The sequence below is a fragment of the Chionomys nivalis genome, chromosome 3, assembly GCF_950005125.1.
Source record: "Chionomys nivalis chromosome 3, mChiNiv1.1, whole genome shotgun sequence".
Classification (NCBI taxonomy): Eukaryota; Metazoa; Chordata; class Mammalia; order Rodentia; family Cricetidae; genus Chionomys; species Chionomys nivalis.
Window position 1 is genome coordinate 77,473,584 of NC_080088.1, and position 15,216 is coordinate 77,488,799.

At 41.8% G+C, this 15,216-nt stretch overlaps 1 protein-coding gene across 4 annotated transcripts in view; it reads left to right on the plus strand.

Moving 5' to 3' along the window:
- The window catches only part of Fgd4 (FYVE, RhoGEF and PH domain containing 4), a 157,799-nt gene that overhangs the window by 109,971 nt on the left and 32,612 nt on the right, over window positions 1–15,216 (plus strand). For all 4 annotated transcript variants that reach the window (XM_057763925.1, XM_057763926.1, XM_057763928.1 and 1 more), the window contains exons 5-7: window positions 8,526–8,615; window positions 10,798–10,943; window positions 11,321–11,477. In XM_057763925.1, coding sequence (XP_057619908.1) covers window positions 8,526–8,615; window positions 10,798–10,943; window positions 11,321–11,477 — 393 coding nt within the window. The remainder of the gene's footprint in view (window positions 1–8,525; window positions 8,616–10,797; window positions 10,944–11,320; window positions 11,478–15,216) is intronic.

Genomic DNA, 15,216 nt, shown 5'->3' on the forward strand with positions numbered 1-15,216 from the left:
GAATTTGGCAATGACTCTTCTGTTTCTATATTGTGAAATACATTAAGAAGTATAGGTATTAGCTCTTCTTGGAAGTTCTGGTAGAATTCTGCATTGAAACCATCTGGCCCTGGGCTTTTTTTGGAAGGGAGATTTTTGATAACTGTTTCTAATTCTTCGCGACTAACAGGTCTATTTAGATCGTTCACCTGGTCTTGGTTTAGGTTTGGTATATGGTACTTATCTAAAAAAGTGTCCATTTCTTTTGCATTTTCCAGTTTTGTGGCATACAGGCTTTTGTAGTAAGATCTAATGATTCTCTGAATTTCCTCTGTGTCTGTGGTTATGTCCCCCTTTTCATTTCTGATCTTATTTATTTGCGTGTTCTCTCTCTGTCGTTTAATTAGTTTGGATAGGGGTTTGTCAATCTTGTTGATTTTCTCCAAGAACCAACTGTTTGTTTCATTGATTCTTTGGACTGTTTTCTGTGTTTCTATTTTGTTGATTTCTGCCCTCAGTTTGATTATTTCCAGTCTTCTACTCCTCCTGGGCGCGTCTGCTTCTTTTTTTTCTAGAGCTTTCAGGTGTGCTGTTAAGTCCCCAATGTATGCTTTCTCCGTTTTCTTTAAGTGGGCACTTAGTGCTATGAACTTTCCTCTTAGCACTGCTTTCATCGTGTCCCATAGGTTTGAGTATGTTGTCTCTTTGTTTTCATTAAATTCAAGGAAGACTTTAATTTCTTTCTTAATTTCTTCCTTGACCCAGGTGTGGTTCAGTAGTTGACTGTTCAGTTTCCATGAGTTTGTCAGCTTTCTGGGGGTAGCTTTGTTGGTGGCTTCTAACTTTAATCCGTGGTGATCTGATAAGACACAGGTGGACACTGATATTTTTTTGTATCTGTGGAGGTTTCCTTTGTTTCCAAGTATGTGGTCAATTTTCGAGAAGGTTCCATGAGCTGCAGAGAAGAAGGTGTATTCTTTCCTATTTGGGTGGAGTGTTCTATAGATGTCTGTTAAGTCCATTTGATTCATTACCTCCAACAATTCTCTTAATTCTCTATTAGTTTTCTGTCTGATTGACCTGTCCATTGGTGAGAGAGGTGTGTTAAAGTCTCCTACTACTAGTGTGTGTGATTTGATGTCTGCCTTGAGTTTTAGCAATATTTCTTTTACATAAGTGGGTGCTTTTATATTAGGGGCATAGATATTCAGGATTGAGACTTCATCATGCTGAATCGTTCCTGTTATGAGTATAAAGTGTCCCTGTCGATCTCTTCTGATTGATTTTAGTTTGAAGTCAGTTTTGTTAGAAATTAGTATGGCCACACCTGCTTTTTTCTTAGGACCATTTGCTTGAAAAACCTTTTCCCAACCCTTTACTCTGAGTAGATGCCTGTCTTTGTGGTTGAGATGAGTTTCTTGCAAACAGCAGACTGTTGGATCCTGTTTTCGTATCCAATCTCTTAGCCTGTGCCTTTTTATTGGTGAATTGAGACCATTAATATTAAGTGATATTAATGACCAGTGGTTGTTAACTCCGGTTATTCTTACTGCTTTTGGTAGAAGAGTTTGTGTGTCTCCCTTCTTTGAGTTGTGTTGTTGAAGGGTCACTAGATGCCTGGGTTATTGTAGGCAGTGTTGGCAATGTTGGATTCCTTGGGTTGTGATTTTCCTTCTATTACTTTCTGTAGGGCTGGATTTGTGGCAACGTATTGTTTAAATTTGTTCTTATCCTGGAATGTCTTGTTTTCTCCATTGATAGTGAACGATAGCTTGGCTGGGTATAGTAGTTTGGGTTTGCATCCATGGTCTCTTAGTTTCTGTAGTACCTCTATCCAGGACCTTCTGGCTTTCATGGTTTCCATAGAGAAGTCAGGTGTAAGTCTGATCGGTTTACCTTTATAAGTTACTTGGCCTTTTTCCTTTGCAGCTCTTAATATTCTTTCTTTAATCTGTATATTTTGTGTTTTGATTATTATATGGCGAGGGGACTTTTTTTTTGATCCAGTCTGTTTGGTGTTCTGTATGCTTCTTGAATATTCAAAGGAATATCTTTTTTTATGTTGGGGAAGTTTTCTTCCATAATTTTGTTAAAAATGTTTTCTGGACCTTTGAGCTGTGCCTCTTCTCCTTCTTCTATCCCTATTATTCTTAGGTTTGGTCTTTTTATTGTGTCCCATATTTCCTGAATGTTTTGTGATGAGAATTTGTTGGTTTTGGTGTTTTCTTTGATCAGTCCGTTTATTTTCTCTATGTTGTCTTCAGAATCTGAGATTCTTTCTTCTATCTCTTGTATTCTATTGATTATGCTTGTTTCTGTAGTCTCTGCTCGTTGACCTATATTTGCCATATCCAGCTGGTCCTCAGTTTGTGTTTTCTTCCTTGCTTCCATTTCAGTTTTCAATTCTTGGACTGTTTCCATTACCTGTTTGATCGTTTTTTCTTGGCTTCCCAGGGTATCATTTACGTATTTACTCATTTCTTCAAACTTTTTGTTATACTTCTCATCCATTTCTATGAGGGCGTTTTTTACATGTTGTTTAAGGGACTCTATTGCTTTCAAAAAGTCAGTTTTTTCCTCTTCTCCTGTGATAGGGTGTTCAAGTCCTTGTGTTGTAAGATCATTGGGTTCTGGTGTTTTCATGTTGTTTTTCAGATTGTTGGGTGAATTCTTGCCTTGGCGTCTGCCCATCTCCTCTTACCGATGCTATCTATTGGGTTTGATTTAATTGTAGCGGGGCAATCTGTTCTCAGTGCAGGCTTCACTGTTTCTTGCCCGCACTATCCTGTATCCAGTGCCTCCGCCGCCCGGGCCTGCCTGCCGGTGCCTCCGCCGCCCGGAACTGTCTGTGCGCCGGTGCTTCCGCCGCCTAGGCCTGCCTGCCGGGCCTGACTGTCGCTGCCTCCGCCACCCGGGCCTGCCTGCACGCCGGTGCCTCTGCCGCCCGGACTTGCCTGCGTGCTGGTGCCTCCGCCGCCCGGACCTGTCTGTGCGCCGGTGCTTCCGCTGCCTAGGCCTGCCTGCCGGGCCTGACTGCCGGTGCCTCCACCCGGGCCTGCCTGCACGCCGGTGCCTCTGCCGCCAGGACTTGCCTGCGTGCTGGTGCCTCCGCTGCCCGGGCCTGCCTGCGCGCCGTTGCTTCCGCCGCCTAGGCCTGCCTGCCGGTCGATGGTGGTGTTTTTGTTCTGGTTTGTTGAGATTGCTGTGCTGCTGTAAGGAGGCTGGTTTTCCCAAGCAGAGGCTCTCTCTAGCCTGGACTGCCTGGAAGCTCACTGATCTTCCCAGATAAATGCTAGGACGACAGTCAAGATCCTCCGAAGTAGGCTGAAAAGGGATTTGGGGCTTTGGGGTTTTTTTGTTTTTTGTTTTTTGTTTTTTAATCAGATGGACTGGAGAGGCAGCCCAGCAGTTTAGTGTATAAGGAATTGACTAAACTGGAAAGAGCCCAGTAATCTAGAGTGGACCAGAGTTTAGATCTCAGTGCCCACGAAAAGGTCCAGCTCCCCATGCAAGGCTATGGCCCCAGCTCTGAGTGGGGACGGAGACAGGGGATCAATGGCTCTTGCTGGCTCTCAGCCTAAGAAAATAAGAGTCCTGTGTTCAGGAAGAGACTCTGCCTCAACGGCATAGGTGGAAAATGGGCAAGGATCCTTGAACAGTCATGTGACTTCTGTGTTAGTATGCACAGACACACATATCTAATCACACGCAAATGCACACACAGTCACAATTATATAAAGAAATGTTTAAAGAAATAAAATCCTTTTACCTTCAGGAGAGGTAATATAGGGAGCTTCTTCATATAATTTACTGTATTTTAAAATTATTTAGACTCGTAATAATTTGTTAGTTATCCTGAAATGGCAAGCCTGTTCCTCTAGGAGGAAATTGGGTTGTTTATTGAATCAGTGTTAGGTAGCCGTTATTGTTTCCAAGGCTCACAGTACAGAGGGTTTTTCAGTGAAAGGTTAAGGGCAAGGAAGAAAGAGCTCAGATAATTCTGAATTCGCAAATGTTAACAAACTGTAGCTACTTATTTAAATATCCTATGTTTAAAAAAATCAGGCTAGACTCAATATGTCAATGAAACTAAACCTATTTCAGTCTGGAGATGTGGCTCAGTAAAATTACTTGCCCAGTATGCTTGAGAGTTCCATCAAAAGTACCACAAAAAAAAATAAGATAACATATAGCCACTTCCTTATTTACACATAAATTTAATTAAGCCCGGTGACATAAAAGGAAGCATCAACTCAGATTAACATCAGTTTCTCCCATACTCACAGAACACAGGTCACGTCTGTAATCCCCAAATGCTTCCAAGCAGGGAGCAGCAGTCAGCAGCGTGGAAAACTGCTGTGACCTTTAATTTAGTTGCTTCAGACACTAGCTCTAAGGTTCCTGTTGAGGGCCCAGTCTCCAAGACCCACATGCTTCACTTAAATTGCAAACCATAAACTCAACCTGGGCTTCTGGCCACCTGCTATAAACGAATTCACAAGATGCCCTCCTTCCTCAAGATTGATTTACTTGCGTGGTTCCCAGAACTAAGGGAAGGAAATGCTTCTGGTCACTGGTTTCCCATATGGAACGTCACAAAAATTAAAGACAGATGTGTAAGGCGGGTACCAGACAGGAGGTCAAGCCTGCCCTCTCAGGTAGCTTTGGCTTGTGGGAAGCCTGTATTCAGCTGCATAGATATTCTCCAAGCTGGGATCTTCCACTTGGTCGGGAGGTACCATTGAGTAGGCACAGTTGCTAACAGACGGGAAGGAAAGTTATGCCATTCTCTTCAAGTTCTCGCTGGCGTTCTTTCTTTGCTGGTATGGACAACACAGGACACCTTCTAAATGAAGAGGCTCATTGGGTCTACTCTTGGGCATCGCCAGCTCCAGGTCAGAGGTGTGGAGGGTGGTTATTTGTAATCTGCCTTGGAAACACATAGGAAAATTTTCTTAGATCTGTCATAATATATGATAAATATCACAGAGCCCCATCTGGGTAGATATAACATTTCTTCGTAAATCTACCAATAGGTGTGTTTTAGAAAACAATCGTTTAAATTGGAAACTATTTTTTCAATTAAAATTTATAGATTTATATACCTGATGATTATTAAAATGCTTTTAAAAAGTCTGTGTCAGCTGGAATTTCTTTGGGGAAAAATAAAATATATATTAAAATGCACCATAGCTACAACATTCTGTGTTAGAGCAGGTTTTGTTAGCAGACAATTTGTACCTGTGTTCTTTGCTTACATCATGTGACTGGAATTGATGTCATGACTTTTTAACTGTGTGACCCAGCCATCTTCAGCTCAGTATTTTTGTTGCGTGTACATGGCGAGAATAAAAATTGTACCTATTTTATAGCTAAAAAGATGACTCAGAGTCTGAGGCATACTGACACGTCTTTAATCCCAGCACTGAAGTCAGAGGCAGGCAGATTTATGTGAGTTCGCAGCCACCCTGATATATACGTGGCAAGTTTAGGACAGCCAGACTGCATAGAGAGACCATCTGAGAAAAACACAAACAAATCAAATTACGAAAGATATGACCATGTTTAGCGCATAACTCAAAGTCGGCGATTAAATATTAAAGGCTCTCTTTAGATGTTGTTAATATGTGGAGGAACCTAAACCAACGCTCCGTTAGTCTAACCCTCACCTGTACCATAAGATACCTACTGCTTGTTCTGAGAACGCAAATCTAAGTGATTAACCTTGCCAGTGAGCCTGATGAGGAAGACGGTCTGGGCGAGGTGAGTACAGGCTTCACTGAGTACTGCTGCCACCCCACGGGCTCTGCCGAGTATGACATGTGTTCATACTTGGTAAAGTTCAGCTCAGGTACTTTGCAGTCAGCAAAACATTGTTTCTGCTAAGCATCCTATTCAAGACCCCAGAGATCTGTGACCTCAGTGACAACCTCATTGCATGTCAATAATAAACACTGTAACCTGTCGGCGTGTTTTATGACCCATGAGAAATACTTTATTTTAGCAAAATAAATCTGCTGAATTATTTTTTAAATAGGGGCTAGGAAAATGGCTCAGCACTTGCTAAACAAGCAGAGGGCTAGAGTTCAGATTCCCCAGAACCCATGAGTGGATGTGGTGACCACCTATAATCCCAGATTCAGGGAGACAGATTCTGGATCCCTGGAGCAAGCTGGATGGACAGGCTAGCCCTGTGGATGTACTGTTTGATTGGGAGATGGATTGAGAAAGATTCTCAGTACCAACCTCAGGCCTTTCCACACGAGTTTATACACGTACACACACATACTACATACACATGGAAAGAAGTAAAAAAAAAACTATTGGCCGATCTACATGTAAACCATAGAAAAAATGTAAATTGAAAAGATACATCATCATCATCTCTACTAGACAGAATGAAAAGAACTACTGACACTAGAAATAATGTGGATTTGTCACCAAGGCATCCAGCTAAGTGACAAGCAGAATAACAAAGGCCCCGTTAGGGTGACTACTTCATGCGATGCTCTGGGAGCGTGCAGACGTGGTCTCCAGAGCTGGATGAAGAGCCCGGAAGTGGAGAGGAGTTTCTACAGCAGGTGCAAAAGTAGTCATCATGAGAAATCCTGTACTTTGATGTGGTGGTGTTGGCACGCTTGCATGAATTTCCCCAAACTCCAGAGGGTGCGTTTCACCATTAGAAGAGTGTGTCTTGGTAGGTCTGTCTCTAAAGTGTTGTGTTAATACTGCCCAGCATTTCTTTGGGTATAAAGAATCATGTGTCTCATTTCTTCCTCTGAAGTGGATTTATATGTGTAAAAACAAAGTTTTAGAGAGAGTCCTCACATAGCAATACATAAGGTAAGCTACAGACAAAAGGTGCTGGACTCAGAGGATATGGACTCGCTTGGTTGGCCTGAGCTTGACACGAGAGTTACAGAACAGGGTGACAGTTGGAAAACTTAAAGAATTAATGTTTAAAATTTTATATTTTTATTTTATATTTGAGATTCTAATGAAATTACATTGTTCCTTCCCATTGCTTCTCCCTCCAAGCCCTCCCACACGCCCCCTCCCCATTCTCCAAATTCATGGCCTCTTTTTTTACTAATTGTTATTACACATGCATATACATATAGGTATATAAAATACACTACTAAATCTGACTTGTTCAAGCCTTTTAATGTTTGTATGTTTTCAGGTATGCGTTTTCATAGGACTTGGTTGTCTAAATTTCATGGACCATAGCCAGATAGCTGATAAGGGGCGGTACCAGGATGGGAGACTTTGGGGTTTGATCATCAGGGAGAGGTTCTTGAAAAATGTAACTCTGACATCTTGTCAAAGTCATAGTAAATGCAAAACCGTAGTTATATGTAAGATAAGTACTCATTTTATCAGCGATATTTTATTGAGTGCTCGAATTTCCAGTAAAGCACTATAGTTGATGAAAGGAGTTAGAGAACTAACCAAAAAAAGTTTCTATCATCATGAAACTAGCAAGGTTATCCAAATAAATTTAAAGGTTAAATAACATTTATTTAAGAAGGAAGCAGTAAAAGTTAGATTTAGTTAAAGGTAACATGAGAGCTAGGCGCCATGGCACACACCTTTAGTCCCAGCACTTGAGAAGTAGAGGCAGGCGGATCTCTGTGAGTCAAGATCAGCGTGATCTACAAAGCTAGTTCTAAGCCAGCCAGGTCTACACAATGAGACCCTGTCTCAAAGGAAAAAAACGTAAGTCTGAGAAAGGTGAGAGGAGGCGTAACTGAATCAAGACAGCGATAAACCAATAGTCACACTTTAACACTGGACCCATAATAATGCATTTTACTGGTTTCTCTGTTAATATTTATGAGCACCATAGTTCATACAATATATTTTAAATGCAAAATGTTGTTGGAGGAAGGCCTGCTTGTTGGTTCCCAGCCGCCCAGCTAGCTTAGACCCAAAATAATCACACAGAAACTGTATTAATTAAATCACTGTTTGGCCCATTAGCTCTAGCTTCTTATTGGCTAACTCTTACATCTTAATTTAACCCATCTCCATTAAGCTGCGTATCACCACGAGGTCGTGGCCTACCAGCAAAGTTCCAGCACATCTGTCTCTAGCTGCTCCATGGCTTCTCCCTGACTCCTCCCTTCTTCCTCCCAGCATTCAGCTTATTTTTCCCTGCCTACCTAAGTTTTGCCTTGCTATAGGTCCAAAGCAGTTTCTTATTTGTTAATGGTAATCACAGCACACAGAGGTGACTCCCACATCATATTTAGTAATAAGGCAGTGTGGTGCTGTATGTAAGAAGTAGGTAAGAGAGAAGAAAGTATGGTGCTGGGCACCAATGAAGACAGAAGGTTCTGAGGGAAAGGGTGACAGTGGTGTTGCCACGCACAGATGTCACAACAGTTCCGTTCAGATCAGATGACCCCGTCTGCTTGTGCTCAGATATCCCTGAAACATTCGGGAACACTGCTTTGATGGAGCTTTCTCATTAGGTGTTTGTTACTTAAGGAAAATGTCTAGCTTCCTTTTCTTATGTGAAAATATCTGTTTGATTTTTTTAGGAGACTAATGAGCAGAAACTTCACAAAATAGCCAGTGAGCTTTTGCTTACAGAAAGAGCGTACGTCAGCCGACTCAACCTCTTAGATCAGGTAACAGTTTGCCCTGGGAATGGAAACATTTCAGGAACTGCAGTGCGGTCCTGACTGGTTTGGGTAGTGAAAGCTATGTGCTCTAAGGAAATGTTCACAGCCTCACTGATAAACTTGCTGACTAAAAGATGTTTGCAGCTCATAAGATGTTTCTGTATGCAAGTCACAGAGACTGTGTTCCATAATGTCAAACTTGGTTCTGTCTTGACCATTTATTGTGTTCTTGGGAGGCCATGTTAACTGCTGAAATTTAAGCAGACTCAAGGGTTCCTTCAGTGGCGCAGCTGTCTTGGCACTGTGTCGTGCCAAGGCTTTGGAAGCCCACTGTCCAGCCTCGTGTGGAAGCTGGCTGGTCATCCAGTCATATTGGTTGCATACGGGGTCTGCTGTACCACAGTTTGTACTTTAATTATCTACAGCCTCGAGCGTGGTTTCTTCCGTACACTTAGAAAGTTCCTAAATGCATCAGGCTGGCTTCAGAATGCTCTGTGGTCCCACAGGAGTGGGTCACCCACTACGGCAGGCATCTCTTGCTAAGAGAGGAAGTGGCCGTGTTTGAGGGTTTGTTGTTTTGTTCTCCTTTTGCCATTGGTAAACTGGAATGTCGTGGGAACACAAGGTCCTCGACACACCTTATCGCTGGCTTCCAGGGTCAACCATTGTTTGGATTTTGTGAAACCACTTTACATTTGTATTCTGTGCAACAGGGAAGTTGTAGTTCAGATTATTGGTAACTTCAGATTATTGGTGTCAATGAACTTCCCTGTGAGACGGAATCAGGCCTGGGGCATCTGAGCCTTTAAGATGGCTTTTCTTCCGTATGGGAATGCAGTCTCGGAACGAGTAAGCATTCCATGGTGAAAAGAGGTCTTTTCTTCTAGGCAAGTTGTTATTTCTCTTTAATGTCAACTTAATTTGACTACTTTTGCCAATGTTTTAGATGCCTGAATCTGTTAATTATATGGTACCCCATCTGCTAGTCTATAAGGAGATAATTTTGTAGTATGTTTTGCCTCCCAGTAATAAAGAAAATTAATAATCATTTGGACATCATGAAGGAACAGACTTTGTTCTGCCTGGTTTAACAAAATGGCAGTTAAGGCGTACTGTAGCCCTAGCAGAGTGTAGCTAAAAGTTGAAGACCCTTTGTTTTGTCGGTTATCTCCCAGGTACATGTTACAGTGTACAGGAAATCCCTGAGCACACAGATGAGTGTTCAAGTTACCGTGTATTATTATCTATTTAAAAACAGATTAAAATATGAGAACTAACAGGTGGTTGTTGTTGTTTTTGTTCTCACATTGTCCAGATACTAAACACCGCTTCTACTATGGGAATTAAGTTCCCTATCCACCCCCTCAAGATACATAGTGTATTAGCAGGAAGTGAGCGACGTCAGCAACCACCACACCTTAGTTACCTTTCTGGTGCTGTGCTACAACCCTGACAGAAACAAACTGAGGAGGAAAGAGTTCCTTTTCACTCACAGTTCAAGGCCAGGGCACAGCCCATCAGACAGGGAAGGCCAAGAGGACCAGAGCTTGATAAAACGGGTCACATTGTGTCGTAGTCTAGAAGCAGAGAGCAGCTAGTATGCTGTGCTGCTCAGCACCTCTCCCCACTGATTCCAAGACCCCAGCCAGGGATTGCCACCACCCACATGGGCAGGTTTCCCATCTCAGTTAATGGAATCAAGATGACTGCCCACAGACATGCCCAGGGCCTGCCAAATTGACAATTACCACCATCACACACAGTCAGAGCAATGTATAGTTGCTATAGATGTCATCCAGTCATGGTAAGGGAATGCTATCACACTGTACACATAATTTTTTCACATCCCTTAATTACAGCCATCGATCCCTGTCAGTTGGAAATTCTCTGGCACAGAAAAGTTCTATTAACTATGGACCTTACCATCATCCTCTAGGAAAAGTTAAATAAATAACACATAGGTGGGGGCACAGTTTTAGTTAGAAATAAATCTCCCTAATTCACATTTAAAATTCTTCAAAATCAAAATATGCATTTCCTCCTACCTTTCAAGGAGTGATTGATTTCTTAAGCCACCAACTTCCCCATTTATTCAACGAGGTGTCATTTTGAGCCCAGTGCAGATCTGCCACAGTGAAAGTCAGATAACCAAGAAATCTAAATAGCATTTGCTTTATCTTTTATTCAGGTATTTTATTGCAAACTGTTAGAAGAAGCGAACCGAGGCTCATTTCCTGCAGAGACGGTGAATAAAATCTTTTCTAACATTTCGTCAATAAATGCCTTCCACAGTAAATTTCTGTTGCCGGAGCTGGAGAAGCGGATGCAGGAGTGGTAAGAATCAGGAGTACTGGACCGGAGACGTGCACGTGCTGCTTTCAGCCTTTACAGTAGAACAGACACATCACGCGCTGCTAATATCACAGTTAGCATAGTGCCAGATCTTCATATAGAAACTGGACTGTATTCTTGGGTTTCTTGGAATAGGCGTTTGCATCTGTTCTCTAACGGTACCCTAACTAGTGAAGACAGGACCAGGCGTGATCAGCAACTCTAAGAGTTCCCTTTTTCTGCGATTCCTAAGTTCCCCTCTGAAAGATGTGTTCTTGCTAGTGTTAGAATAGCTCATACAGAGTGCCTGCTCTCTCTGCAGGCCTACTGATTTTCTCATTCTATAAGAATCTTTAATGACCTTTCTATATTTAATATAGGGAAACTACTCCCAGAATTGGAGACATCCTGCAGAAGTTGGCTCCGTTCCTGAAGATGTACGGAGAGTACGTCAAAGGCTTTGATAATGCGGTGGAGCTGGTTAAGAACATGACGGAGCGTGTTCCCCAGTTCAAGGCAGTGACAGAGGAGATTCAGGTAAATAGTTCACTTTTCTCCCTGCTCGCAAGTTAATTTTTCCTGAGAAATTATATGGTCTTCAAGATCTCACATTGGGATAAAAGTTTTTTTCCGAGAAACTAAGCCAAAATCCATTCTACTCTTAAATTCTGCAAAGACAGTATCTGCACAGTTAAATCAGTTATTGAGTGCGTACCACTTGCTAAGTGCTTGAAAACGCTCAGTGTGCATTGCTTTTAAATTTTTCAGTTAAAATATACTTACAGCATTTTTATTTCTCCCCTTCTATGTTCCTCTCACTCCCTCAAATCTATTGCCACTTCTTTAACTGTCATTGTCACGTGTGTGTATATAAATGCATACACACACCTCACACACATACACCACACACACGCACCCCATACACACACCTCACACATACGCACCACACACACACACGTGCACACACACCACACTCACACACCTGACAACCCCCACAGCCCCCCGACATATACACTGCACACACACATGTACACACACCACATGTGTGCACATACCCTGCTCCATCCACCAAGTGTTTCTAGTTGACACGTTTTCAGGGCTGACCACTTGGTACTGAAAAACCAATTATGGGCTCACTCCTGGAAAAGACCAAATCCGGCTCTCTCAGCAGCCGTTAGTTGCCTACAGTTCTTGACCTAGAAGTAGACTCCATACACTCACTTCCATCCACTTCAGCATGTCTATTGTTCAAGTCTTGTTGAGGTTTCATGGATGAAGCATCCCTGCCGTTTCTAGGAGACTCGGTCTTCCCGAAGACTTTGTGATTCTCTGACTCTTGCACTCATTTCACTCCCTCTTCCGTGATGTCCCCTTAGTCTTAGCTAAGAGATTGTACTGTAGATAGAGCCGCTGGGGCTGGGGCTCTACATCCGGTTCTGTAATGGTTTCCATCTGCTACAAAGAGAAACTTTCTTGATCATGGGTGAGAGCTACACTTCTGTGTGGTTATGAGGGTAGGTACTCAGGATGCAGTGAGGATGTGGACTGCTTTAATAAGTGGCAGTAGTAGGGTCTCCTCCAAGATCTAAACAGCACGAGCCATGAGTATTTGGCTACATTTCCACCTGGTAATCAGACCTCGGGTCCAATCAGACAGCTATTGGTTATCTCCAAGACATGATCACCTCTATCGGACCTCTGAGGGCATCCTACCATGCTAGTCATTTGTGTGGTTCATAGGTATCACACCTGGGTAGGACTGTTGAGCCTCCCCACCCACACCAAATTGCATAGCATGTAGGCTAGTCCACAGTGTACCATGTATTACCAGTGTAGTACCATGAAGGCTAACCCACAGAGGGGATGCCCTTAAGTCAGATCCGTCCTGACTCCACTGAGTACTGTATCTAAATTATGTGGTATCTTCAGCAATAAGGACCCACCCCCGAATTCGAGAAGGCAAGCAACATCAGCAGCAGTCATCCATAAGGTTTGGGAGTCTCTTGGACTCATCCAACCTACAACCCAAAAGTAGGTTTCTCATGCCTGGTGCTGAAGGCTTTGGTAAAGAGTATATTTACCAAATAGCTCTTGCAGGGAGCATTAGCACTCCATGTCATAACCTCATTAAAACTGTATACATATATGCATATAATTCCTTATGAGTTTTCGAAACTCTTTAGTGTTGTCTCTCCTTTTCTGTTGGTCTCCTCCACTCTCTCCGTTAAAGTCCCTCCCCTTTTCCCCATTTCTCCCCTCATAGCATCTCCATCCTGCTATTCCACTCTCCGGTACTGCTCTCCCAACCCCATGGTCCCTTTTCACCTTCCTGACTTCTTCAGCTATTCCAGTTATGTGCTCACATCTGGAGATGAGGAACCACAAATGAGAGAGAACATGTGGTGTGTTGGCTGTCTTCTGGGTCTGGGTTACATCACTCAATACAATATTTTCTGCTTCCAACTGTTTACCTAAAAATTTCATTTTTCTTTAGAGCTGAATGGTACTCCATTGTGTAGATGTACCACATTCTCATTGTCCAGTCTTCAGCTGAAGAGCATTTCAATTGTTTCTACTTCCTAGTTTTATGAATAAAATGCAATGAATTCAGCTGAGCAGTTATCTGTGGAGTGAGTCCTTTGGGCATATACCAAGGAACGGTATAGCTGGATCATATGGTAGATTTATTTTTAATTTTTAAAGAATTCTCCACACAGATTTTGAGAGTGGCTGCAGCAGTGTACAGTCCCACCAATAGTGAATGGGAGTGCCCATTTCCCTTCATCTTCTCTAGCCTCTGTGGTTCGTTATTTTGTTGATCTGAGGCATTCTTCTTGCTCAGTTCCATAATTACTAGGCATGATGAACATTTTTTGAGATGTTTCTTTGCTATCTTTATTTCTTCTTTAGAGAACGCTGCTTAGATCCCAGGCCTAATCCTGAGTCTGTTTTTCCACAGTTCTTCATATAACTGAATATTAACCCTCCATCCGATGTTTACTTTGCAAAGATTATCCACCACTCTGTGGGCTCCCTTGTCATTGTATTGTTTCCTAGCTGCACAGAAGTTGTTTATAATTTTATGAAGGTCCAATTTGTCAGTTGTTGCCCTTAACCCATGATAAACATAAGTAGAAAAATATCTTCAATAGAATACTTATAAATGTATAAATATTATTCACTGTGATCAAGGTGGTTTTAGCTCAAAGATACTAGAATCTATCAACTTGCATGAATAAATCCCTAGAAATAAGTTTAACCAAGGAGGTGAAAGACCTCCACAGTTGAAACTTCAAATCTCTGAAGAAAGAGACTGAGAAATACGCCAGATAACAGAAAGACCTTTAATTCTTAATGGAAGGTAGAAGTAATATTTTAAAATGACCATCATACCAAAAACAATTTACAGATTACTACAGTTCCCACAATATTTTTCACAAAAACAAAAACTAAATTCTAAAATTCACATGGAACCACAAAAGACCCCATATAGCTGAAGCAATCCAGAACAAAAAGAATAATTTAGGAGGAATCACTATTCCAGATTACAAGACACATTACACTATAGTAATAAAAACCATATGGTACTGGCAAAAACAGACATACTGAATAAAGTAGAATACCCAAAATAAGAATGAATATGTAGGGCTGGAGAATGGCTCAGCGGTTAAGAGCATTGCCTGCTCTTCCAAAGGTCCTAAGTTCAATTCCCAGCAACCACATGGTGGGTCACAACAATCTGTAATGAGGTCTGGTGCCCTCTTCTGGCCTGCAGGCATACACACAGACAGAATATTGTATACGTAATATATATATATATATATATATATATATATATATATATATATATATATATAAAAGAATGAATATGTATAGCAATCTAATATGTAACAAATATGCCTCCCTCTTCCTCCCCCCCCAAAAAAAAAGACACGGGGGGAAATACAGCATCTTCAACAAATGATGCTGAGGTAACTGGATATCCACATAAATAAAAATGAAATTAAGACTCCTATCTCTCACCCTGCCCCAAAATCATATTCAAATGAATCAGACACTTCAGTGTGAACCATTTTTCTGAAATTCTAAAAGACATATGAGTAGTACTCGAGAAGGTTTAGGTGTAAAAAGGACATTCTGAATATGACTCTATTTGCTTTTGAAACTAGCAAAGGTTAGTCTTTTAGAGTGTCTTAGTCACTGCTCTATTACTGGGAAGGGACTGTATGACCAAGGGAACTCTTAGGAAAAAAGCACTTAAATAAGGTTTCAGAAG